Raw genomic sequence first — 24,925 nt, 5'->3', positions numbered from 1 at the left:
ACTCTGAACTCCATGCAGAGTGTTAGTAAGCTCTCTTCCCATTTTGGTCGGACAAAACAATCCTTCCAGGCCTGAGAACCAAGGCCACCCTCACAGCCTCAGGCATTGAAAAGTATAAATAAAAGTATATGGCAAGGAGCAAACTGGGGGAATATGACTTCATTCCCTGAAGCTTAAGTTGGACAATTAACCTCTGATATGCAAATAGACAAAACATATCTGCCTGAAAATCTCGTGACCATTGTCCATCTTGTGTAGCCTCTGCAAGGCTTTTGCACTGTCCAAGGTGTGTCTGTTAAAGCCTTTAATAAATACCTGCTTTATTCTCTAAATCTGTCTAGCCTCTGTTCTAGGTAGCCATTCCAAGGCATCAATCTAGACATTATTATGTATTATGTACAGATCTCTAATGATCAGTGCTGGAATGCTGCTCTTTCTATTTGCAGTCCAATTTGCAAGTACCTTAGCAGGCTTTCATGGAAACAAAAGAGAAATTAGGTAGCTTTTTATTGGTTTCAAGAATTGTCTGAAATTATTCAGGCAGGTGGTTTATTTGAAAAGTTCTGTATATTGTTTGCACAATGTACTATGTTTAATTATTAAATACATGAATTTAAAGAGAGGGTAGGATAGGATAGAGAAAGAAGAAGAAAGAAGATTATAAACCAGCAAAATCAGAGAAACATACTGGCTGACACTGCCATCATGCCTACACAAATGTGTCTTGGACTGCCTGCTTAGAGTTAATAGTGTTGTGGCAAGATTCTTCCTGTTAACATTTAGTTAATATCAAGAGATCATTTCTCTTTATCTCCCTTGTCAACAGTGGTAATTTTTCAGTACTTTTTGCTATATCATCTGCCAAGTTTATGACATCAGTTTCCAGAAGAAGAATGCACAATGTCAATAGCCTTTCACTATTTTGTTTTCTTATTTCAGAAGAGGAACATAAAAATATTCTTTATGTTACTACATGCAATCCTGTTTCCTTATACTTCATGAACATTTCTGGTAAGACTGGATACTTTGTGGATCTTTATGACCTCTTCCCAAGAACAGTTGGAAGTGTCTGGCAACCTTTTGTGACTGCAGCACCACTGGGAAATCCACTTAAAGGTCAAGTGGTTCTACATGAAGAGGAGGTAAAAAAAATTAAATTCCAGCTAAATGTTTAGTCATGAGCAGAGTAGTATCATGAGGGTATCTCACTGGGGACTACCTCTATAGACTGGACAAGGCCACCTCCTGCTGAATGTTCTCTGTTTTACTGTACTTGTAGCTTGAGAGTTGCCTTCTCAAGCTACACGAATGGAGATTTTCCTCTTGCATCCTTTAGCTGGACCATGTCCTTTTCCATTCTTGAAGCTGAGTTCTACCTGCTTATCTTCCCTTACTGATAGAAGGAGATTGGGCTTGTGGGAGAACAGGGGAGAGTGGGTCAAGTTCAGGAGTCTCGGTCAAACAGCATATGTTTGCAGAGTAAAATGTTTTATGGGAACTTAAATTCTACTCCAATCTTGTCCCCCTTTTAACTTTTCAACTAGTATATAAAAGAGACATTTTCTGAGTCACCAAGTAAAATGTTGCTTGTATTTGCTCCATATTTGTTTTCTAATCCTTGTATATCTTCTTCTCTAACCTGTGAAGTGTTAAGACTAGAAGGAAGACTAAGTAAGCCTTGACATCCACAATGCAAATTGAGAACCACTAACAATGTCAATGTTGTTTAGGAATGTGTTTTTTTTAATTGATGGAGTGACAAACTATCCTTTGTTCTCTCAAAAAGAAAAGAAGCCTAGAAGTTTTTCTTTTCAATTAGGTGAAAAAGCCACTTCATAGGTCATGGGGACTTCACCTCAAATTTAAGGATAGCTAATTGAACAAGAGCCAAAAAGTCCTGCCTCGGCAATTTAGTAGAAAAAGAAGAGAACAAAGAAATTAATCGCTTTTGTAAGGTGTTTTACCAGGAGCAAAAACCTTCTGCACCTAGCTCAGTTTTTCTCTGTTTGTTATTTTGCCTGTTATTAAACCTTTTTGATTTTTATGCCTCCAAGAGTAGCTGAGCTATCTTGGATATGTTATAGACCTCCGAAAGCTTATTAGACCTAGCTCGGAGAAGTTACTATAACAGGGTTGGTCTGACTTGAATGCTTTTTTAAAGAGAACTATTGCATGCTTTGCACTTTCCCTTACTATCTGTGAGCTGATTGTAACATTTTCAGTTCAAAATTTCTTTGCCCAGGAGTGGGAAGAGGCAACAGTATATACCTGCTGCTACTGCTCATTTTTTAACATTAAAAATAGTTTATTAGGCTACCTAGAACTCACTGTAGTTTGATATGGGCATTAAATCAGTCATTATTGTTGACTGTTTTTTCCTTTCTTTGAATTTCTTCTATCAATGTTTCAGTAGGTGAAAGGCTTCAACATAGAAGAATTCTTCCTACATTGAGTTGGGATGTTCATAGTTTTCAGTCATTTCTAGTGTTTCTGCAATGCTGTTGTTCTAGCAACATTTGTCAAGTGTTGCTGCTACTTTCTGGTGTCAGATGCTGCTGTTAAGCTCGGTGCCTTATGAGAAACACAATTCTTCTGCCTTTGGTGGAACTATGCAGGTGCAGCTGCCTTTTGGATACTTTCCAATGCAAACTGGAAACAGTATGATTCTGAGGTTACCTTCTTGTTGAACAGCTATAGAAATACCATTTGGGCTATTTTGAGGTGCACATAGCACATTTTTTTGGTTCTAAATAATTCTTGGCTTCCTTCGGAGAAGTTGGTGCAGGAAACTAAAACAGATGGCAGTCTGTCTTCTATCTAAGAATGTTTAGAACGTCTCATACTTTTTAATGTAAAGTCAGCAATATTCTTTGCATTCCAAATATCCAAAATCCCTACCATTTTGTTTTTAACCAAATCACAGTAGCATCTGGTGTCAGAAATGAAGGTTCTTCCGTGAAGGTATTATCTCAGAGTCTGGTTTTGGCTGTCCTCATAGAATATTCCTTTTAGTGATGGTACAATAGATACATTTTTCAGACTCTGAAATAAAATTTGTGACATGGAGAGACTTTGGTAGTTCAGTGTCCCTTTCCAGATGACTTCAGTCATGCTATAACCTCATGTTTTTCTCTAACAAAGCTTAAATAATGCCAGTTTCAGACTTGCCTTTCTTGGCAAGTGCTACAGGTGAATATATCCTGTCTGTAAATAAGCTTGTTTTACACAGGAAAGTAATACAGAATCAAAACATTCTGAATGTTTTGCATTATCTTAGAACTTTTGACATATTTTTACCATTAAGGCAGATCTTATTCACTATTTGTGAAAATACGTTTCATTTAATTACAAACTTGTTTGCAAAAAATCCTATTCTTAGGACACCATTCAAAAGTAATTTTAGACTTCTTGAGAACTTAAACAAGCAACTTAGAAAACGAAAAAAGAAGAAAGATTATTCTCTTGTATATTGCATGCTCATATCCATGGACTACATTGGTAATTTATTTGGGGTGGTTCTTAAGTGAGCCATTAAAACAAAGGTTAGATGAGTGCTGCTGTTGTAGTCTTCCCAGCCACTGCTGACCTTCCTTATGTTGGGGTTCAAGTGTTGAGATCTCTAGTTCCCACTGAATCACAAGAGAGATTCTCAAGCAGTGTAATTTTTATACATAGAGCTTAGGTTTTATTCCTAACTCTTCCTACAGTGGAGCCATGGAAAAACCATGTGCTCTGTGCACCTGTGATCTGAGGTGAATGTTGCTGTGTATGAAATTGAATCCATTATTATTAACGTTAGCAGGTAAGCATATGGCCTAGGATAATCATCCAAGTACCGTCTGTATTTGCTGTGAGAACAGAGGTGACCTGAAGAGCATTTCCTCTCAGCTCAAGTAGAACATGTTTAATTGCCCTCTGGAAGTTCCTCTCTCTTTCCACTGGCTACAGAAGGAGGCTTGACATATAGTCAAGGTGCCTACATTTTAGGTGTACTAAGATCATGGGCAGGCATAAACTCAGAACTTGAAGAATTCACATGTTGTTAAGAAAAGTAGATTAGTGGCACATCTGCATTTCGAGCAAGGCTACGAGCATTAGCTAGTTGTGCCACAGTGCATCAAACAAAACAAGAAAAACAAATAATATAAATAACATGCTAATCTCTAATGCTTTAGAGATTCATCTGTGTTTAGTTGCAAAAAGACTAAGAAGTATTAACAATATTTATAAAAAAATAACTTGCATCTATTAAATAAAGTGGCCACTTGACAGTTGCTGTTTCATAATAATCAATATCATCCATTAATTAGACAGTACCAAAAGCAGCTTTTTCAATTTTTTTCTTTTAATAAAGGTCTTTGGAGATTAATGTTTCTGACTAAGTTATAAAAAAGAATTATTTTAAATGGATGATAACCTTATTGGAAAAGATGGAATTATTATATTGTGGCTCTTCAAATAAGCTTGTGGGTTTTATCTTGTTCCCAGATAACATCCATCTAGATTCGGTAGAGCCTTCCAGTAAAATAAAATGAAAAATCACCATTTCTTCCTGTCCTTTTAAATAAAAATTTACTGAAAGTAAACTCCTCAGGGATTTAACTTAATGGCACAAGTGGGAGATTTATTTGATTTTAAGCCACATTTACATCTTCTTGGAAGAAGGGGTAGATGATTTTATTCCTCATGGTGGCCATTGGTCTCAGTGAGTGCAAGCTTTTTTGACTCTATCTTTTTGTTCGGAATAAACTCATAGACTTTGAAAGGACTCTGCAGAAATCTCAAGTAACTTTGTAAGATGGGAATTGCATTCATCTTTTCAAAGGAGCAATGCCTCTGCCATCTGTCCTCCCCCCAAGTACTTCAGGGCCTACTCTTATTTCCTGCTAGAGCTTTGTGTTCTTTTTATGCATGATTTTATGTGGGGTTTTAGGAGCAAACTGCGCATGGAGAATTGATTTGCTCATAAATTAACAGCACAATTCCAGGACTTTTTACAAGCACTTTACTGTGTTGAAAGGCCGCAACTGGACAAACAGAGTAACCTACAGGCTACCTCAGGGAGCACAACAAGCTTTGTTCAGGCAGTGTTCTGTTGGCATCCTTTAACTCTGCTTTTATCTTTCTTGGTCAGGAAGTGGGGTGGGGGGGAAGGAAATGCTTTTCCCCGTCCCACGTGCTGCTGCAGTTCTGTCAAAGCTCTCTGATAACAAGGGGGTGAGAGAGTCTGTGGCACAGAAACTGATGCAGAGATCCACCTCACTCACCTCACTCACCTCACTCACCTCACTCACATGTAGGAGATGGCAACCATTTTTTAAAAGACTTCTTTTAATAGTTTGTGATCTGGCCTGTAGCACAAATGAGGATCTGAATATGAAAGTACCAGTAGCATAATAACTTCTGTGACCTCTAGTCCCCATGATATTCTGATGTATGTCTTCAGAACAAAGTGATTTTCTTCAAAAACTGGTTCTTTTTTTCATATTATATAAGACTTTCCTTTTCTATGAGTACACATCATAGTAAAGGTCTGCTTATATAGAAATGTGTGCACCTTCTGTAGAATGGGAGAAGGCTTATTTTCTATAAGCACAAAGCTTATGCCACTCCTTGTTCTCATTTCACTGAAATATCAAATGCAGTCTCCCAAATCATCTGAAAGACACCACTAGCATTAATTAGAACACCAGTAATATACTTGTAAATATTTCCCTACCTCTGAAGATGTGATGGTTTGTGCCCCAAGCCATACATTTTTGCACAGACTTTTTCCAACTGAACCTGATGAACAGTGTGTTAATGTTTGTATCTGTTCCTATGATTTACAGTGTCAGGGTTGTAATGTTTCTATCACTCAAGGGATCCTTGAGTAGCTCTAATAGAAAAGGTGGGACAGGAGGTGAGAGGATGTATGCTAAGCTGCTAAGCTAAGAATCCCTGCTAAGCTAAGGATCAGCCTCAGTCTGAAGCAGACTGTATATGCAAGTTTGCTTGCTGAGGACATGAGCATTGAGGGCAGAACAGGTCAAAGCTGACAGTGAATTTAGGGAGAAGAATACAAGAACATTAAACTGAGTTATTTGCACTGTGCCACTCTGAAACTTCCCCAAGCTCTGCCCTCTCTCTGCAAAACCATAAGGAACAACTTCCCATATCAGCAAAATGAAGTCACAGTCCTGTTTGGTTTAAGAACTTTTCAGAGGAAAATGCTGGCTGAAATAAAAACAGCACTAAGGAAAGGGAAACTTTGCAGTAACTAAAAATAAAGGCACACCACAAGATTGGTTATTGCATCTGTCCAGAGTTTGGAATTCCAGACACTGGGGTCGGGAGGTCACCCAAAGGTTACTTTTCTCCCAGTCAAGAACAAACAGAGCAGAATTGCACACCAACGTCTTCTCCCAGCCCACTTGAAGAGTTGCCAGAGCTGCTCTTGGATGTGTTCACAAGTGACGCAAAAATCTATTCTTAAACACAGACAGAATATACATCAGTCACTTAGCACAGAAGGAAGCCATTAACATCAAAAGGGGTGGAGTAGAGAAGCTTTTTATACTACCAACTGCTTTCATAAATTTAACACTAAGTGGAAGAGTGTAATTGATTCATATGTGTTCTTTATCTCACGTGGAAGGCTGATGCTTTTTCAGAATTGTATAAATGAAATATGGCAGAAAATCAAAATCCCAAGCAAGTGTCCTATTTTTTTCCTGAATCACATTTCTATAATTTTAGTTTGTAATACATAAGCAAGCTTCTTTTTTTAGAAATATTGAACTTGAACTGAAATTCCCAAATGCTCCAAATAACATGATAATATTTCAAATACTTTACCATATTTAGCTTCAAATTACTGTCATTATTAAAGCTAACTCTCACAAATATTTCCAGTGAAAGTATGAAGAGTACCCAAAGAGAACAAAACTGCTGTGACTCAGATTGTTCATATTTGTTTTATTTAGGGGAATTCGTGGGAATTTACGTTTTACTTCCTTAACGTCTATTGTGCGTTATTGCACATGTTGTACGTAGGCAGTTTACTTTTAGTAAGTCCTTGCAGAACCTAATGTCCTTGCAGAAGTGAATGTTTCCTTGAATGGCAAACAAAAAATTGAGCCCAAGGCTTAATTAACTTATTCATTCGTACCTTTTGAATTTCATTTGATGCAGTTAAAGGCTGGCCCTGAACACTTATTGTCTTGAATTCTTAGTTAAACACATTAGGAGCAGCTATAGCACGTTGTAAAAAGAAATGTTTAAAAAGCCCCCATCATTTAATAGCATGTATGACCCTTAGGCATCAAGTAACAAATGAGAAATCTGAAGTTCAAAATTTAGCGCACCATTTTTCATGTGATGGAGATTTGCATCATCCCATCTGCTTCTGGTCTCCATCCTTTTGAGTCATCCTGCTGTCCTCCAACAGCTGTCCTACCTCTGACACTGTAAGCTGTCAGAGTGTGCAGGTCACAGAAGGATTGTCACACCCTGGGATATTTAATATCCACAGGCTCCACAGTATCAAAAGTACGAACTTGGAGAGAAAGTACTAAGCCATTTCTTCTTTCACCAGTTTGTCACCTTCAGTGGGACTTAAGCAATAGGTACAACAGAAAAATGGTAAGAAAACATAAAAACTGAAATGAGGTATTTTAGTGACTTGACAGAGCTAATTGGTATGTCTCTTATCTGTAGCTGACCTTAGACATGTAAGCCATACTAATCCAGTTTCTAGATGTTGTGCAGAAGTGAATGTGAGATGTATAGATAAAATGCTCTGGAAAAACTGTAGTATCATTCCAGCCCTTGCATGTACTTAACCTCTTCAGTTTCTCTATGAACTTCAAAATGAACCAAGAAAATCCAGCTTACGTTTTGCAACAAAATCTTAATCATCTTTTCAGTATGCCATAAGTGGCTCAAATTCCAAAAGTGCTTCAGATAGATTTTTTGCAGTCTCTTAAACAAGCCTGAGATGAACATGGATCTGCTTTTCATTTTCAGAGCAATGTTGTGTTGTTGCTGGATACAAGCAACGGTGCCCTTCGCCGACTTTTGCTCTCACCAGATGCTCAGGACTCTCCTAAGAGAACATCTTGGTGGAACAACAAGGAAGAGAAGGTGAGGAATAGCACCTGCCCCTATTATATTAAGTTTTTTTGAAAGCAAATGTCAGTATTGGAAAAACAGGATCATTAAGTTTTTCCTGATTTTACAGCCCAAGCATTTATTCAATTGTTTACTCTTAGGTATGTGTAAATGTCTTACACATAAAATATCATTGTTATGGACTAGTGACATAAAAAATAAAAATAAATTTTCTGAAGATACGTGTCTTTAAAATATCCCTTTTTAGGGCTAGAACTGGAAGTAATGGAACATTTTGTTACAATGAATTATGTCCAACATAATGAACGCAATTATGATACAATTTATGACTTGGAACAAGGCAAGCTAGATAGCATTTTGAGAGGTAATTAAAGCTGTGGATTCTTCTAAATAAATGAAAAAAAACTAGCACACTTTCAGAGGAGTCAGGGAAACTCACTGGGACAAATCTAACACTGATTGTCCTATGATGTATGTTTATACAGAGTAACTACAAAATGTGCCGAGAGTTTTCACACAAAAACTGGCTGGTGTTCTACAAAGAAGCAGGGTAAGAGTAAATGATATTCTTATATTAAATTGATTTAAATCAGATCTCCTTGTGTATATCCCTAACTGATTATTCTTTTCTTGACTTCCAATTTTTTAGAAACCACCTTATTGTACTGGATGTATTGGAGGGTCAAACTCACACCATCTCACTTCCAATCAGTTTGAAATCTGTTTTCCTGGTGGCTGAAGACCGGTGGCTCTTGGTGGAAAACGAAACAAATAAGTTAGTTCAGCCTAGTTTTCTCAATGGCATTATTTCTTGTTTGTGTCTCATTTGTGTTCAGGAGTTTCACTTCTGGTCTCAAACTTGTGTTTTTCTGTTTGTGAAACTGGCTGGACTTAAAAAGTTGGTGTTTAAGATGCTGTGGTGAAAATGCAAATAGACTTTATGGTAGGAAATGAAGAGGATATTCCAGCCTCTGAAAGTCTAACTATCATAGATGTGGTAATATTAATTTTACTAAGGTGATATTGACCTTTAGAAATGAGAATGTTGGTGGACCTATCTCAGGAGATACAGGCATGTAATCCAGAGTTAGTGCCTGCTTACTTTACTTTCATGGTCACATGAAAGAAACATTACTCTGCTGTCTCATTTTTATAAATGCACAGCAAATGAAAGTGTGTAAATAGTTGCCAGAAGACAAATCTGCTATTTGCTGGCTTACCCTTTCCTATCTCACACGTTTGGGAAATTATATTTGGTTTTAGCAAAAGGTGTTGATAACCTTGTTTATATAAATGGGGAATGTTTTCAATGTTTCAGAAGATAGAAGTCCTTGTTTAGAGTGACAGGTTTAATCAGGAATTATTATAAATGTGTATCTTTCACAGGAAATTTCTTTTAACCAAGCATGCCCATATGGAGGCTCAAGGCAGTGAGGTTTGCCAGCTGCATGCATTGAGTGAAGAGCCAGCTGACATGGGATTTGGCTTAACAACAGGTACTGAATGCAAGCTTGGCTAGTTCCTTTTTTTTGTTATTTTGTCATTTCTGTTTGCAGCTGCACAAACAAGACTCTCTAAAGGTCTGAGTAACCGTCTCTCCTATTCTGTTTTTGCCCCCTTATCATGTTTGGTTAATAATAACAGCTTTTCTCAAGGCGTGGCGCATTCCATACTCAAACTTCAAGTGGTTTGAATAAAGCATTTTTGTTTCATTCGAGCATTCAAGACCCTCAGTCATGGACTTTCAGCAAACAGACAAGCACATAGAATAGAAAAGGAAGAAAGATGACTAGGCAGGTATTAGAACAGGAAAAGAAGGGAACAAATATACTAATGATTCCAGACTGTAGACTGTTGCAGGTCTGCTGCTCACACTCAGATGAGGTAGAAAACACTTCCCAACCCTTAGAAAAATACAAACCACCTACGGTTAAAACAGTGCAGAAGTCACATTTCTGTGGTTCTGTTGATAGTATGCAGGAGGCCATTGGGACCATCACACCTGTGTTAAAAGATAGATAGGGAGAGTTTGATAAGTAAAACTCCCAGATGGTGCTAGGCACTGAGGCATGTCTTAGTTACACAGTAAGGCAGAAGTCTGCAATGATCATCATTCTGCCTGGTAACATCTGTCTATCTTCAAATCTGATAACATTTTCAACCCTGAACATTTGATCGCAGTGCACAAAATCTTTAGAGTGCTTGGTTTAATAAGACTGGAAGTATATGTGCATCCCATCTAACATAGGTTCATAGGCTTTGGTCAGTATATATCAGAGTAACAGAGGAAACAAACAGAGGAACCACTCTATGTCTCATAAAGAAGGAACAAGTTTTGTTCTGGTTCTTGTGGCTAGCATAAATAAGAAAAATGAGATTAGCACAGTGTAAACATGATACAAACGTTATTGACAAATAAAAGGGCTTCATTTACATAAACAGCAACCAGGTGGATGCTAAAAACTAACCATAGCCTAAATATCCAGAATCCTTTTTAACTCTTGTACAGTTTACTCTACCAGCTTATCAAGTACTATCAGAGCACAGTAGTTTCCTTCCTCTTACTACCTTATTTAGAAACCATTCTGGAGTATCATTCCTCAGATGGATAGAAATGTTATTATAATTTCCAGTCTCAAACTGTTTGTGGGCAGTCATTGCTGCATGCTTTCTGTGCTATTTTTATGCTTTGTTATCTTGTTTCTTCTCTTCCAATCTGAAATGTTATCATATCCCCTGTCCACCTTTTTCCAAATCATCCAGCAAACCCCAAATGTAGCGTCTTCAGTCTGTTCTTTTTCTTTGAGGCAGAATCTGTGGCAGGAGAGCTAAAAAAAGGTAGACCAGTGTCGGTTTATGCTGATCCAGACCATTTATCCTTTGAGGGAGGAAAGATTTCTCCCACTGCCATGTAAACAAGATAGTCTTGTGCTCATCAAAGTGGAAACAGTGCAGAACTAAAGATAGCCAGTTCTGTAGGACTGTGTTGGTAATTTGAGGCAAGGTTAAGGGCTTTCACAGGTGCACAGAATAAAATTCAGCTTTTCTTAGCTTAAAGACAAAGGAGACCAAACCATTATTCAAGAGAAATGCATTACAAATTACATTATTTAAATTACAAAGACAGCAAGAGAGTCACCAAGAAATGTCACATTGACACTTACCTGTGCAGACCTATGTTTTGCCTTCTGGTGCATTTGCGTTATAACAATTTTCAGTGAGAATACATAGTGTTTTGTTCTATTCTATAGGCTTCCTGCCTCATTTGTAAGCAGAGAGCAAAATTAAGTGGTATAAGCAACTATAAAGCTAGTATTTCCTTATTTTAAGTACTTGAGTTTACAAAAATAGGATTATTTCCTTCTCCTCTGTGTTATAGTATAGTATAATCAGATCTTCTACTTTTTAGTAATTTTATGCTCAAAGTAATAGCCAATATTCAGTGCTCAGCACTCTTACAGTTAATATCATTTCCTATTGCACATCTGGGTTTAATGACTTTCATTTTGTTGAATTTTCCTGTTTAGTGTCAGAATTGTGTGTGCCTCATGCAGTTTCAACTGACCAGCTATCTTCAGAAAACCTCAGTGCAGCTGTGGGACAAAAGATCAGCTCCCCCAACAGGATCTTCTCAGATGAGCATAATTATGCTACTGTTGTCATTGGTTTCCCAGACCTCTTGGTAAATACTCAGCATTATTGTGCAGTGAAGTAATACAGTCTCATTTATTCTGCAACCTGTTAAGTACCTGTTTACCAAATGATTTGAAAAAATAAGGGAATGACAGCAAGGGAGAAATTCATGTAGTGTACACTGTTTGTTATGGTAGTCTAATCTAGAGGAATATAGGTGGTTTTTTAGGTAATAAGAAATGAGACAATACAATGTCTAGCATGGACAAAATGCATTTTTAGTAAGCTCTGAACAGTGCTGGCTAGAGTAATATTTTCTAAATCATATATTTTTACAGTTTTTTAATTAAGCATAACCTCTGAGAAAAAGGATATCTATATAATTTTGAACTGTTCAGTGTGAACTTCTTGCCCAGTGTGCAGCAGGTAGCAAGACTAGATGAAGGAAAAAGAAAAAAACAATACAGAAAATTATAGCAAAGCTATAAAGCCTCTTTACTACTGAATAATGTAGTTATGTGTAAATACTACTTGTAAGTATGCTCACTGCCATGACACAGTTAGAAAAGGAGCAGAAAAGAAAGTGAAACTTAGCAGTCTAATGACTAGGGCTGTTGCAAAGAGTAAAAGCAAACTCAGGGAAAATACAAGCAGTGTGTTTAGTTCTTTAGACTTTTTTAATATTTGCCTCCTAATGGTACATAAAAAGGGTAGTGATTATGGAATAAATAATTGTATATCATGTTTGTTTTTTAAATTGGGGCAAATTAAAACTGTGTAACTGTTAACAGACATGAATAAGCCTAATGACAGAAGAAAATTCATTGCAATCCAAAATTATTCAAAAATATGTTTTTGTCAATAAGACCATCTTTGCAATTAGCTTTTGATTTTTCCTTGGTTTGTCTTTATATTATCAGATGGTTTATTCAAGCTGTTCATATTACTTACAGTAGATGTGATTTTTTTGCTGGAAAAGTGAGATGGTCTAGAGGAGGGAGTACTAAAGAAGCTGCACACTTCCATACTAACACACCAGTGTTAGTGGTGAAGCATTTTTGGCTCTGCCTGGTTTAGAATGCTGTACCACCTTTCCTCATACATAGTTTTAGATATCCATGTGATTTCAAAGAGGGAGTGCTAAGGGTTAATGGAAGAGTGATGGGGCAAAACTTCAGATTCAGTGTTCCGTGCTGGTGGTGTAGGTGTTTAGTGTGAACAAGGTATCTGAGCTCTTATTTGTAATAGCAGTGCTCAGTTGACCAAACACTGAGACCTTGGAGATGATTTTTTGGCCAGACTCTTTCAACCATAGTGGGAGATGAAGCCACTGGCTTTCATGTAGAGACCTACACTTCAATCTCTGAACCTGGAGCTAAGTCCCAGCCTTATTGCTTATCTTTTAATTAATTACTGGAATATCTATTTGCACTTATCTATATTAGTGGAAACCTAATAGGTTTTTTACATAGTTTGATTCCAAATCAGGTTATTTCAATGCTTTCTGTTCCTGGTTCAAGTAAAAAAAAAGTCAATTCAACTTCAGATCTTCAAACTATCTTGATGCCTAAAACTCATGTAGATGGTTTGTTGGTTTTCCCCTCTGTAGGAGTTTTTGATGACAAAATAATCCAGGTCATTCCTTGTCATGTGGTAGCATAAGAAGTAACCACAATAGCCACATTTGATTGGAAATTAAATAAGAAGTGTAACTTATCAAGAAGTGTGTGTTCTTAGATTCAATAATAGGGATGTTTTCTTCAGTAGACACCTTCTCTTTTGCAGTCTCCCAGTGAAGTGTATAGCTGGAAGAGAAACTCCTCTCTGAGTCACAAACGTGCTTCTCCTTCTGATCCACTTTATTATGGAGGCAAGAGGAAAACAGGAACTGCAAAACAAACCAATTGTGTTACTTTATTGGCTTCTAATCAAATAGTCCGAATTTTAGCACCTGGAGATGTGCCCCTGAAAGACATTTACCCAAAAGGTAAGAGGTTCATGTACCTGTGCTGCAACACACTTGTTTTTTGGTTTGTGATCTGCTATCACTCATTAATTTTTCCAGAATGTTCCTTAATAATCACAGGGCAAGCATTTGAGAAGAAAGGAATGTAGTTGCACTTGGTTCTAAAATTAATTTGAATCTTATTAGCATGCTGAATTATACTTCTGAGGAATTAACAGGGTGTCTACACTGTGGATATCTCAGTAGATGGGATTTCTCTCTGTCTGCAGAGGAAACCCAGTAATAGAAGATGATCAATCCAGTTCAGCTATTGGCCTTCACCAATATTCTGTTCAGTATCACACAGAGATGCAGTGATAAACTTGTTATATGACTAACTCAGAATTCCATCCCCAGCAGGGACAATAGGAGAGGTTATTTTGGGAATGCATGTGAGCCTGTCTACTTCTTTGTCTTTCTCTTCATACTTTCTCAATATTTGCACTTGTTTTGCTGGGAATGTTGCAGAGGACATCTCTGCCTCAGACTTTAAATCTCATTTTATGGACCTGTTGTCCACAAGTTTATCTGGTGCCTCTCTGAACCTGTGCATCTCCACAGCAAACTTTTACCTTTTGGGAAAAATTCATGATTTTTTGTGATCATCTGATCTCTTGCCAGGTTTATCAGGTGCCCCTTATTCTAACATTGCAGGCTTCAGTGAGTAACAGTTCTGCATTCACCTTAACCATCACCTTCATGACTGGGCAAGCTTCAGTCACTCCTGCCTTCTCTCCAAGCTGAAGAGACCCTGACTGTTTAGTTCTTCTCCTGTCCTTGAGAATCTTGCATGAACAGCATTCACATGCAGCAAAACCATCCTTCCTTCTGACACTAATAAAGCAGGTGTGGACTACGGATCTTCAGACATTTTTGTGCTGCCATGCCAAGCCTTCTGTTGCCATTATAATTTTAGCTTCTTCAGCCAATAACTGAAAATACACAAATTAATACTAAATAACAGCATTTGTGAGTTTTGCATTTATTACCTTTAGGAATCTCCAAAGTTTACTATCAAAAAAGAAAATGCCCAAAATATTTGTGTATGGTAGAATGGCTTGATTTCATCAGCAGAAGAAACTATTCCTGATTTAGTCCCTGTGTGAACTCTCTGACCCGGACTAAACATTTTATTCCAAATTAACTCAAACAGAATGAATGATCCAATCTGCTTGTCCTCATTTAACACAGATCAATTTCCCTATGTAGAGAAACCCTTTTATTTGTTACCAAGAGGATAAAACATTTACTTGACTAAAGAAGCCAAGTCAAGGATATTAACAAGGTAGAAGACTTCAGTTACCTCCTTTTGTAACTGAAGGAAAGATTACCTCTTAAAAAGATTAAAGTTAATAAAATTAGTTGGAGTTAGAATCTTGGAACTAATTATACAACTTCGGGCTGTAATCTTCTCATGCTTTATAAAATGCAGAATGGTCACACTGGGTCACTTTTTCAGGTTTTCACAGAAAAAATAAATCTGAATCAGAAGAAGGTTGATTTAGAAGATAAATCTTCTGAGCTTTTTCTTAAAATTAGTTTACTAATTTGGGAGTGAGAGAGGTATCTTCCTTCAGTGCTTCCAAATAATACCTAAATTGAGATCTTGAAACAGATCTAAAAGATCTTTTATTTCTAAAAGCCTTTAAGTTGTTCTGCTGTACAACACCTTGTATTGCTAGTTTATTATGATTAAAAACGAGGGGGCATTCTTCATGAATCCAGGATACCAGTAATCTGAGCATATTATCAGTCTGAGAATTGGCTTCTGTCTGACCAAGCAGTTTAATTTTTTCTCAGCTGTGAGGAAATATATTTATGAATAGAGATTCATAGTTTTAAATGTATAGAAAATTGTATGAGGTTTACACAGTGCTTTATGTGGCCATTTAAGTTGAAAGATTTCATGCCTTGAAGATGATTATCATTGATTTTTTTTTGTGAATGATGTTATAATTTTTTAAATTACAAAGACTAATTTTAACTGAATCATGTTTAATGTAACCTTACTGATTCAATAAATGGGACCTAAACAAGACTCTAGATCTTCTGTTCCATAGCTTTTTTCAGGACTTTTTCAAGACATTTCCATTTAACAGTTAGTGGCTGGATTTTCTAGTGGAGGTGGAGCTATGTGGGAAATCCTGTGGTGACCTGTGCTACTCAGCATGTCATGAAAAAAATTGAAAACTTAACAATGAGGTGACAGTGCTGATGATAGTGGTTATTATTCATTGTAGGAAGGATTTACCATGGAAAATTATGAGAAGGACTACAATTCTGAATTCAATAGAAATAACAGGTGAAATTCAGTGTAGATGAATATGTGGAGGAAGAAAAAAATCCTAATTTTACATCATAAAAGATGGGGATGATGAGAACATCTTACAAGCATTATTTTGCTGTCACGATAGATGGTTTCATTAAGATAGCAGTTCAAAGCTCAGTAGTGCTTGAAAAAATCAAATGAAATGTTAAGAATTACTAGGGAAGAAACAGAAAAAAGCAGAGAACCTCTCTGTGCTGTTGTACAAATCCACACGTATTTAACACTGTTCAGTTCTGGTCCTCCATCTCTAGGTGGGAGAAGGCTGAACTGGGATAAGTTCAGAAAAAGACAACAAGAATGAGCAAGATTGCATTGGCCAATCCTCCAACATGTAAAGACAAGATCAGGAGAGGGACATATGGTAGAGTTCTACAAAAACATGTATGGCATGGAGATGGGGAAAAAACCAACAGTTTTGCACTCAGTTACCAGGGTTAGGGAGCAGCTAATGAAGCTGTTAGGAACTTAATCGGAACAAACAAGACATAGTTCTTCATGGAGTACTAACCTGTGAAACCACTTCCCAAAGGATATTGTGAATGTTTCTTTTTCCAAAAGAAAACTGGACAAACTCTTGGAAAGTTAACTAAATACATAGATATCAAAACATAGACAGCACATTCAGTTTAAGAAGCCCCAAGATTGGAACTGGTTGGTGGCTTGAGGAAAATACCATATGCACTTGTCTTCTCTTACACATTTCAAGCAACTAGCTACTCTTGGAGACAGGATACTAGATTAGATTAGAGGGGCCTAGTACTGCCCTTGTTATGGCACAAATCAAAAATATTTCCAAGTGAAAAAGAGAAGACAGGAAAAGAGAAGCATGTGTCTTTGTGCTCACTTGGAAGGTGAAATAATAAGGTCATAGGCCTCATGATCTCCATTTGAGATTCTGGTTTTGCAACCTTCTTTGCTGGACTGTTGTTTCTTTTGGAGTTTGCCTCTCAGTCTCACTGATTGACAGAGTATTTGATTGAATACACATTACCTACTACCAATTCCTGCTTAACAGTCTTGGTCCCCTGAAATTCAGTCCTGCTTTATTCCTCATTGTGCTCCATTGTTTCTGTATTGGAAACCTGTAGTTACTTACCTATGAAAGTTTTATCCTTCCCTGGGAGATGGTAAAGGGCAGCGAAGGCATCCTGCTACGTGAAATCAAGGATGTGTCTGTCCCTTGAAGTTCTTGCCCTATTGTCTTCTGCTGCCTTTGAGAAGTTTTTATATTTTTGATTTTGTTTCCATATCTATCAGATTTTCTTTCTCATCTTCTGGGACAACTGGTCAGTTCTGGCATACAGCCTTCCATTTCTATTAATAATTCAAAGTACTCAGCCAAATTCTAGCATGCTCCAATATGTATTAGTGAAGCTGTTCCAGGAACAATAAGCAAAGAAATACTTGTCTGTATGTTTTATTGGAATTGTAAACCAAATGATAGTTATTTTTGAAAAGAAATTATAATAAGTAATAATTTCCCCAAAGACTGCCAAATAGATGTATGGACACAAAATATAAACTCAGACAAGAGATCGTGGCAAAATCCAGCGAAGAAGAACTAATGTTTATTCTAAAAACAAGACTGTAAAGATGAGGGACTACTTGAGATCAAATATTTACTTGGATTCTCAGCACTTTCTATAGATGAACATAAACCAACACCCTATTACTGAGTTTGTGTCTTTTTGAGTATGACAGTAACTGGAACATGTAGTGTAACACAATGTCACCAAAATAGCCCTGACACATCATCTGGTCCACCTGTTTATATAGGGACAGGATGACACGTGTACTCTCTTCTTAACTGAGGTTTGTCAAACAATTGTCCTATTGCATTGCTTCGTTCTCCTTGTATAAGAAAAACTTTTCATGGTATCCATCTTTTTTTTCTCTAAACAAAACTGAATACTTCATGTCACCTTCACTCACTCATGATAATATCACTCTCTTTATAACAATCTTCTCAATAGGATTGGATGTATTTTTTTAAAAAACCCTCTGTTTAGACAAGGAAAAAAAAATCTTTGCATTTGTCCTTATAACCCATCTGTTCTGGCCACTTTATCATCCTCAGGACTACTTCGTGTCACAGAACGATGGAATGGGTAAATTTGGAAGGGACAGCTTGAGGTCATCTGATCCAATCTCCCTGCTCAGCAGGGTCCTCTGGAGTATGTTACTCATGATCAAAACAATTTTCAGGGTCAAAACAATTCCTCTCCAGGGAAGGAAACCCTACAATCTCTCTGGACATCCAGTTCCAGTGCTCGATCACTATCACAGTAAAGAAGTTTTTCTCATGTTCAGGTGCATAATTTTCTGTCTATTGCCTCTTGTCCTTGGCGCCAGAGAGCGGAGCCTGGTCCATCCTCTAACACTCTCCCTTTAGATACTGACAGACATTATTGAGGTCCCTTCTCAGTTTTCTTTTCTTGGGGCTGAGCAGGCCTCAGTCCCTCAGCCTTTTCTCTTAAGAGAGTTGCTCCAATCTCCTCATCGTCTTCGTAGCCCTCTGCTGGACCTGCTCCAGGAGCTCCACATCCCTTGTACTGAGGAGCCCAGATCTGAACATTGTGTCTGTTTTCCTTAAAGCTTCATGTCTGGAGCTGTGCATAGCTCTTCTTCTCCGTCAGGCTTTGGCAAAAGAAGAAGAAACTGCACTTGTTCATGTCTAATGTTCACATTTCATCGTCAAGATTCTTGACTGCAGTTCTGGGGCCTAGCCAGCAGTTCTTGTGTAGCATTTAAACATTTGATGGCCTTTTTGTCAGCTTCCTACTCTGCAATCCTTTGTCTTTATATTGTCTTTAATTTGTTTGATTTGTGTTCTTTCTCTAATTTATTAGCCTTATTTTTAATTCTTATCCCACAGTTCTACCCTTTCTAGTTCAGTATCTGCCCTTGTTCTAGATCTTCATCAGAATTTTTAATGTGTATCTTACTCTTTATTACTAACAAAAGAGAGAGAGCACATTTTAAAATAGTAACAAAATCTAGGGGAATGCAAAAGTGGTCTTTGGCCCACAAACCTGCATTTTTCCAGACCTTTTTCCCATGTTTCTGATGTGTGTGATATTCCCATTTTTATGAAGATTAGTAAAGTCCACAGACCTGCTGCTGTAGGCATGTATGCTATGGATATATAAATACATTGGATATGCATGAGGTGCTGCTATGAGTTATTCTGTGTGCTGCTTTGAATATTAGATCTCCTTATGCTGCTGATCATGTTGGTCTTTTCTGTGTGTGCTCTATGCAAGCATCAGCACTTCTGCAGGTAAGGTCGGACTCCTTCAGGTCACGGAGGTGAAAGATACGTTGTTTTGGAGGAAAATCTACACTTGATTTCATCTTGGGACAATGATATTTTGTATCCATACTGGGCAGTGTGATTCACTCTTGTGGTTTCGTTTCTGAAAAACTGCATCAATTTACTTTAAACAGATCAAAGTCAGCTCCTAAATGGAAGCCACTTCTGAGGCCAGGCACAGGGGCTGGCAAAAGCCAGTGTAGGCACACAAATTTCTTTCTGAGGGAAGGACCATATATTAGCTGTATTCATTAAATTGTCCATAAACAGAATATTTAATGCTTGATAGTCTAGGGCCTGAAAGTTATAAAATCATTACATACTGAGAATCTGCCTCCAAAGAGTGGTTCAATTTCAGGGGACAGTGTGTAGGTTAGTACTATTGAGAAGTTTTCAAGTGGAAGTCATAAACACAATGTTTTGAAATGTTCCTCAATATGCTATTAAAGTCAGATATACAACTGACATTATCTTCAGTGACAGATCAAAGCAGCAAGGTAGGGACTGCAGTAATGCTTGAATAGTGCTTTTGTGAGCAGAGCTATATTTGTGAGTAATTTTGACATTTGCTGTATAAATACATTGTTCTTTTGTAACTGCGACTGTCTGATTACTCACTATCGTAATAATAAAACAATTCCTTTTTTGCAAGTTGTATTCCTGTATTGAATATGAAAGCTTATCATTTTCTTACAGATACTGTATAATAAAATGTTTAAATTTAATCTGCTAAATGCAAATGCAATAACCAGTTAATCATGCAGCTGGAAAATAACATGTTTGTTTGTTTTCAGATGTCACTCCTCCACCAGCTGCTGGATACTTGGAAGTAACAGATCTTAATTCAAAGAAAATCAAATACATTGCAATTCCTGGGTAACTGATTTTATTGATTAGAGCACTGTCATCTTAGAAGAAGAGTAATTACTACTTTATGATAAGCAAATATTTCTTTTGATGTGGAAAGTAAGACTGATTCATACCTAGTGTAAAATTCTACAGACATTGCCATATATTTTTGCCAACATAATTTATCTGTTTTTACTAGATAATGCTGATGAAAATGTATCAATTAGTTACTACATATGAAAGGTAGCTTTATCTTCTGATTTTCATTCCCTTTTTTCCTTCCCCCTCTTCCATCCACTTTGTTCTCAACCTTCTTTCATTATGGTTTGCAGTCTTTATTTTATCTTCCTTTTTCCCTAACTTTAGGATCAGAGAAAGACAGGCAAAATGATCCAGTGCCAGGTGTTAGGAAACTGGGAATCAAGTTACTTTGAAAATAGCTTGAGCTTTTCTGTGGTTCTCCCTTTGGAAAGTATACATTCCCAAGTATTTTATATGATAAATTAAAATAGCCAGATTCTGTGGCTTCTCTTTGGTTTTAACATGTGTCTCTCACAACTGTAGAGAGTGTTTGCAAATGTTTTATTGAATAAAGATATATTTTAGTCCCAAATTGTCATTTTCTACTGTAATAATAAACATTTTTTAAATGGCACTCTCTCCACTTTGCATATTTGAATAGCACATGTATAAAACTCACGAATAAATTTATTTTTATAAATAAAAAAATATTATATATTTTTTAAATTCTATTCGCATATTGCTGATTTTGACAGTACTTCTTGTTTAAATTCATCCTTGTTCATTATTAATGTGGGGGAAATTCTAATTAACAGAGAATTATTTTTGCACTTTCACCATTTATAATTGGTCCATTGTCCTACATCTTACACAGTCATTCAAAAATTAAAGACATTACGATAAAAATAGTAAGGAATCACTTTATTTTTCACTAGGATTCTGTAGGAAATAACAGAAATTACAAAGCTATTTTTCAACATTAGGACCCTTAAGCTAGCATTAGGATTTAAGCTGTGTATGGCAGATCTGAGCAGAAGTCCAGATTTTTAAATGTATTCCAGTAATAACTGATGAGTAAAGTAAGTTTTCATCATATATGAAAACATTCATATATGTATGAATAGTTCTCTGTTAAATTCTAGCAACCTTTCTTCCTTCTGCCAAAGCTAGCCCAGTCAAATGCTGAGATGACTCTTTCAGCTGAGTTGCTACATGGTGGTTTCAGTCATAGGTAGAAGCATATGGGTTGCTCCTTCTTATATTTTTGAAAATTATTAATTTTGCCATTCGTGCAGGTTGCCAAGTCCTTTATGCATGTAATTAACAGTACTGAAAAATGTATAGATTCTTCCCTGCATTGTCTACATTTCTCTTCATATTCCATACTTATTAGGCCCTGTCTTTCAGCAGTAAATTTTTGTCAGCAAGCTGACTGTTTTAAAAAGTGCTACAATTCTCTGTACTTAAAGCTGTGTCATTGTTAAATGAGTATTTAAGTCTTAATATTTTATTAAAGCACTAGAGAAAGGTGTTACTCTAAGTTGATGGAAGTGTATTTTCCTCAGTGCTCGGATCATGTTCTCTCTATTTCTATTTAAGTTTAATATTTTTCAGTAGCATCTTTAAAAATTTTTGATAATCTTAACAGTTTTTTTCCTAAAGAAGGACAGCTTTTAGATAGATTAGATATTCAGTGTATCTAAACTAGAGCAGTAGTTTTGGCAACATGTTGCCTTTCAGCCTAGTCTTTTATACTGCTTCTTATACAGTCACATGTCTTTTGGTTATGTCCAGTTTCAGTAGGTGGAAAATTTCAAACAAAATAGTGGGTCCACAGGGCTGAGTTGCAGTCTCTCATGAAATGAGGATGTAATTTCATTTAATTGTCACCTTAACTACAGAAATACTCATCCCCCTTTTAATTGCAGCTTCAAAAAAAAATCATATTCATGTTTTTCAGGTCAAAGTCTCTCTCTCCATATACATCTTGGCTCTCTACAATCTCAGATGCTGATGCCCTGCTGGCACCACTGGGCAAAGTAGGTTTGGTTACTGTGGACATGGGAGGAGGTGTGAGGCTTTGGGAGACTGGGCTGGACAGCCTCCAGCAGTCACTGCAGGATTGGAGGAACATGATAGGCCAAGAAGATGGGCGTCCTGTGCAGGTAGGACTTCACAAAGCTGACCTGAAAAATGTAACAAAATGAGCTGTGGAGGAGTTTTCAGCTGGGAAAGGAGTGGAGAGGAGAGCTGTTGAAAAACACTTTGAAGTAGAAGTGCACCTGTGAGAAAAATTTAATAGACTTTTTCCCTGGAAAAAGAGGCACTGTAGCTTAATTTGAAAACATTTTGTAGCTCCTGTAATTATGGTTACTGACAGACTCTTTGTCTTACACTGTTTGTATTTTTGCCAAATTCCAGCGCAATTAAATGCAAATAAATCCTTTATCTCCTACTGATTTTTAACTGTAACTTTCAGAATGTAGAATAATGAAATTATTTTTAAAGAAAATTATATACTTTTCCAGAGATCAAATTCTTTGAAAAAAATATTGGAGTTTTACTTTGAAAAAGAAACTTGAAACCTAGATGAAAAATGCCTTGAATTCACAGTAGAGCCTTTGGCTGATTTTGATAATTTTCCCAGCTGAGCAGAGTTGCAAGGATCTCCATACAGCCATGTTCTCACGTGGCATGTTTAGGGAGATGCTGAAAATACACAGCATATACATGTGTGGTGTGTATGCATGTAAGTATGTAGGTATATATGAGTGTTACTGTACCAGCTAACATGTGTGATTACCATTGCAACACAGAGGGAACATTCAGGCCTCTTCAGTTGCATCTTTAATTAGAATGGGAAAACAGAATAAGTCTATTCAGAATTGGATCTCTCTCTGGTTTTGGTTGGGGGTTTTTTGTGAATAAGATATATTAGGCCAAAATGTCTTTTACTTTCTTTTCCCAGTCTTAGCTCCCTTTCGACAAGATGTTCTGTGGTTACAGAGACTTGGGCAAGAACTGATGTGTTCTTGTTGCAGCAAATGCCACTCATAAAAGTCATGAGAAAAGGAAACTTACCCAGTAGCACCTTCATGCTCCTCACTTGTGGCTTTGCCAGTGGCACGTGCATTACCAGTGCAGTAGCACTAGCACCATCTTATGGTCAGATATAGTCAGTTTATACCAGCCAAGGGAATTTTAATAGTTATTTTTTATTTTTTTCCTTTTTTAAAATGACTTGTTATTTTATTTGACAATATTACTATATTGCAAATAATAGCCAACAAATGATTAGACAATACTGGCTTGGAAAGTACACTCCATAAGAAAATTTAAGTAATTTTAAGTCATAGAAATCTCAAGTAGCTATTTCAAAGAAGGCTAAGAAGTTGCCCCACAGTCACACAGCAGTTTTCAAAATCTGCTGTAGAATTGCTCTCCACTGACAGCTATTCTAGGCACACTCCAGGGTAAAGCCTCCTTAGAATATCTTTCTTTTTTCCTTTGTCAAACCAGTGGTTTGTCAGAACTGAAATAACATGTTCTTTTGTTGCCACATTGTATCACAGTACAAGCTGGCTTGTACTGGGCAAATTACTTCAGCTCCCCAGCCACCTCCATAAAGCAGCCCGTGGGTTGACTGTCAGGAACTCCAACCAATTATGTTCCTTGGTAAGCTGCAAGCATATCACTGGTCCAGCGTCTGGGGGATGTAAAAGATCAGACCAATGAGCCATCCAGACTGGGTTTTTCAAATGCCCATTATAAAGAAGGGCAGAAGAATAAACTCTCTCTGTTGCCACATGAACATTGGAAGAGTGGTTCTCTTTGTCTCTGACCCACATCGCCCCACATTCACACTCTGATTTGTGCTAAAGGACTGGAACAAAACCTCCAATGTGATCTTCTGACATGCATGATTATCACTAACTTCTGTTTCCCTACTTTACTTTTCTGCTTTGCTTTGAATGGAAAGATAATGAGACCTAAGAAGCCTTGTTTACAAAGGCATTGCAGAGCAATAAGAAATAAATTAGGTCTTTTATTTTATGTAATCTTCAATAAGATAATAGACATGTAGTTGCTGTGTAAACTCTGTACTTTGATAATTGGAAATGAAGGCCTTCTCCTTTCCTACCTAATTTCTCAGTAGGCCTAGACATAAAAGCAGTACTTTATTAAGGCATTCATTTCTGGAAATGAAAGGATCCTATTACCTTAAAAACGTATTCATGTAGCTTCCCTGTGTAATTGAGCATAGCAAGAACATGTCTCCTGATCCAGGGACAATTACTTTGCTAAGAATGCTGCAGCTAGCTATTTCCTGATACCTGTTTTTGCAAAATTGGACATATTTTGGAGCCATGTGTTGATCTGATCATTCAAGTGTATGAAAATTTCCTCTGTTTGTATAATGCTGCATGCGCATGCTCGTGTTAAGCAAGATTTCAAGTCTAATGAAGTTTCTCTAATTCTTTAACTAAACTCATCTTTCCCAATCATCCTGTAGCAGAAACTCACTTTTAAGAGAATTTCCAGTGTTCCACATATCACCCACCCACCTCCAATCCCTCCTTCCCTTAAAACTGCCACTTTTGCATCCCACAAAACTGCGACAGGCTTAGCAAAGCTAATTATCCCTTCATGGTGATGTTCTTAG

The 24,925-nt window shown here is 37.0% G+C and overlaps 1 protein-coding gene across 1 annotated transcript in view; it reads left to right on the top strand.

The window, feature by feature from the left end:
• The window catches only part of VWA8 (von Willebrand factor A domain containing 8), a 183,367-nt gene that overhangs the window by 121,624 nt on the left and 36,818 nt on the right, over positions 1-24,925 (top strand). Inside the window, exons 29-37 of the mRNA XM_064714194.1 lie at positions 940-1,142; positions 8,008-8,124; positions 8,598-8,662; positions 8,762-8,887; positions 9,499-9,608; positions 11,640-11,794; positions 13,531-13,732; positions 20,187-20,268; positions 22,223-22,427. Of these exons, the coding sequence (XP_064570264.1) occupies positions 940-1,142; positions 8,008-8,124; positions 8,598-8,662; positions 8,762-8,887; positions 9,499-9,608; positions 11,640-11,794; positions 13,531-13,732; positions 20,187-20,268; positions 22,223-22,427 (1,265 nt within the window). The remainder of the gene's footprint in view (positions 1-939; positions 1,143-8,007; positions 8,125-8,597; positions 8,663-8,761; positions 8,888-9,498; positions 9,609-11,639; positions 11,795-13,530; positions 13,733-20,186; positions 20,269-22,222; positions 22,428-24,925) is intronic.

This window comes from Zonotrichia leucophrys, chromosome 1 (genome assembly GCF_028769735.1).
Source record: "Zonotrichia leucophrys gambelii isolate GWCS_2022_RI chromosome 1, RI_Zleu_2.0, whole genome shotgun sequence".
NCBI lineage: Eukaryota > Metazoa > Chordata > Aves > Passeriformes > Passerellidae > Zonotrichia > Zonotrichia leucophrys.
Note: the sequence above shows the minus strand (reverse complement) of the source record. Positions and strands in the feature narration are given on the sequence as shown.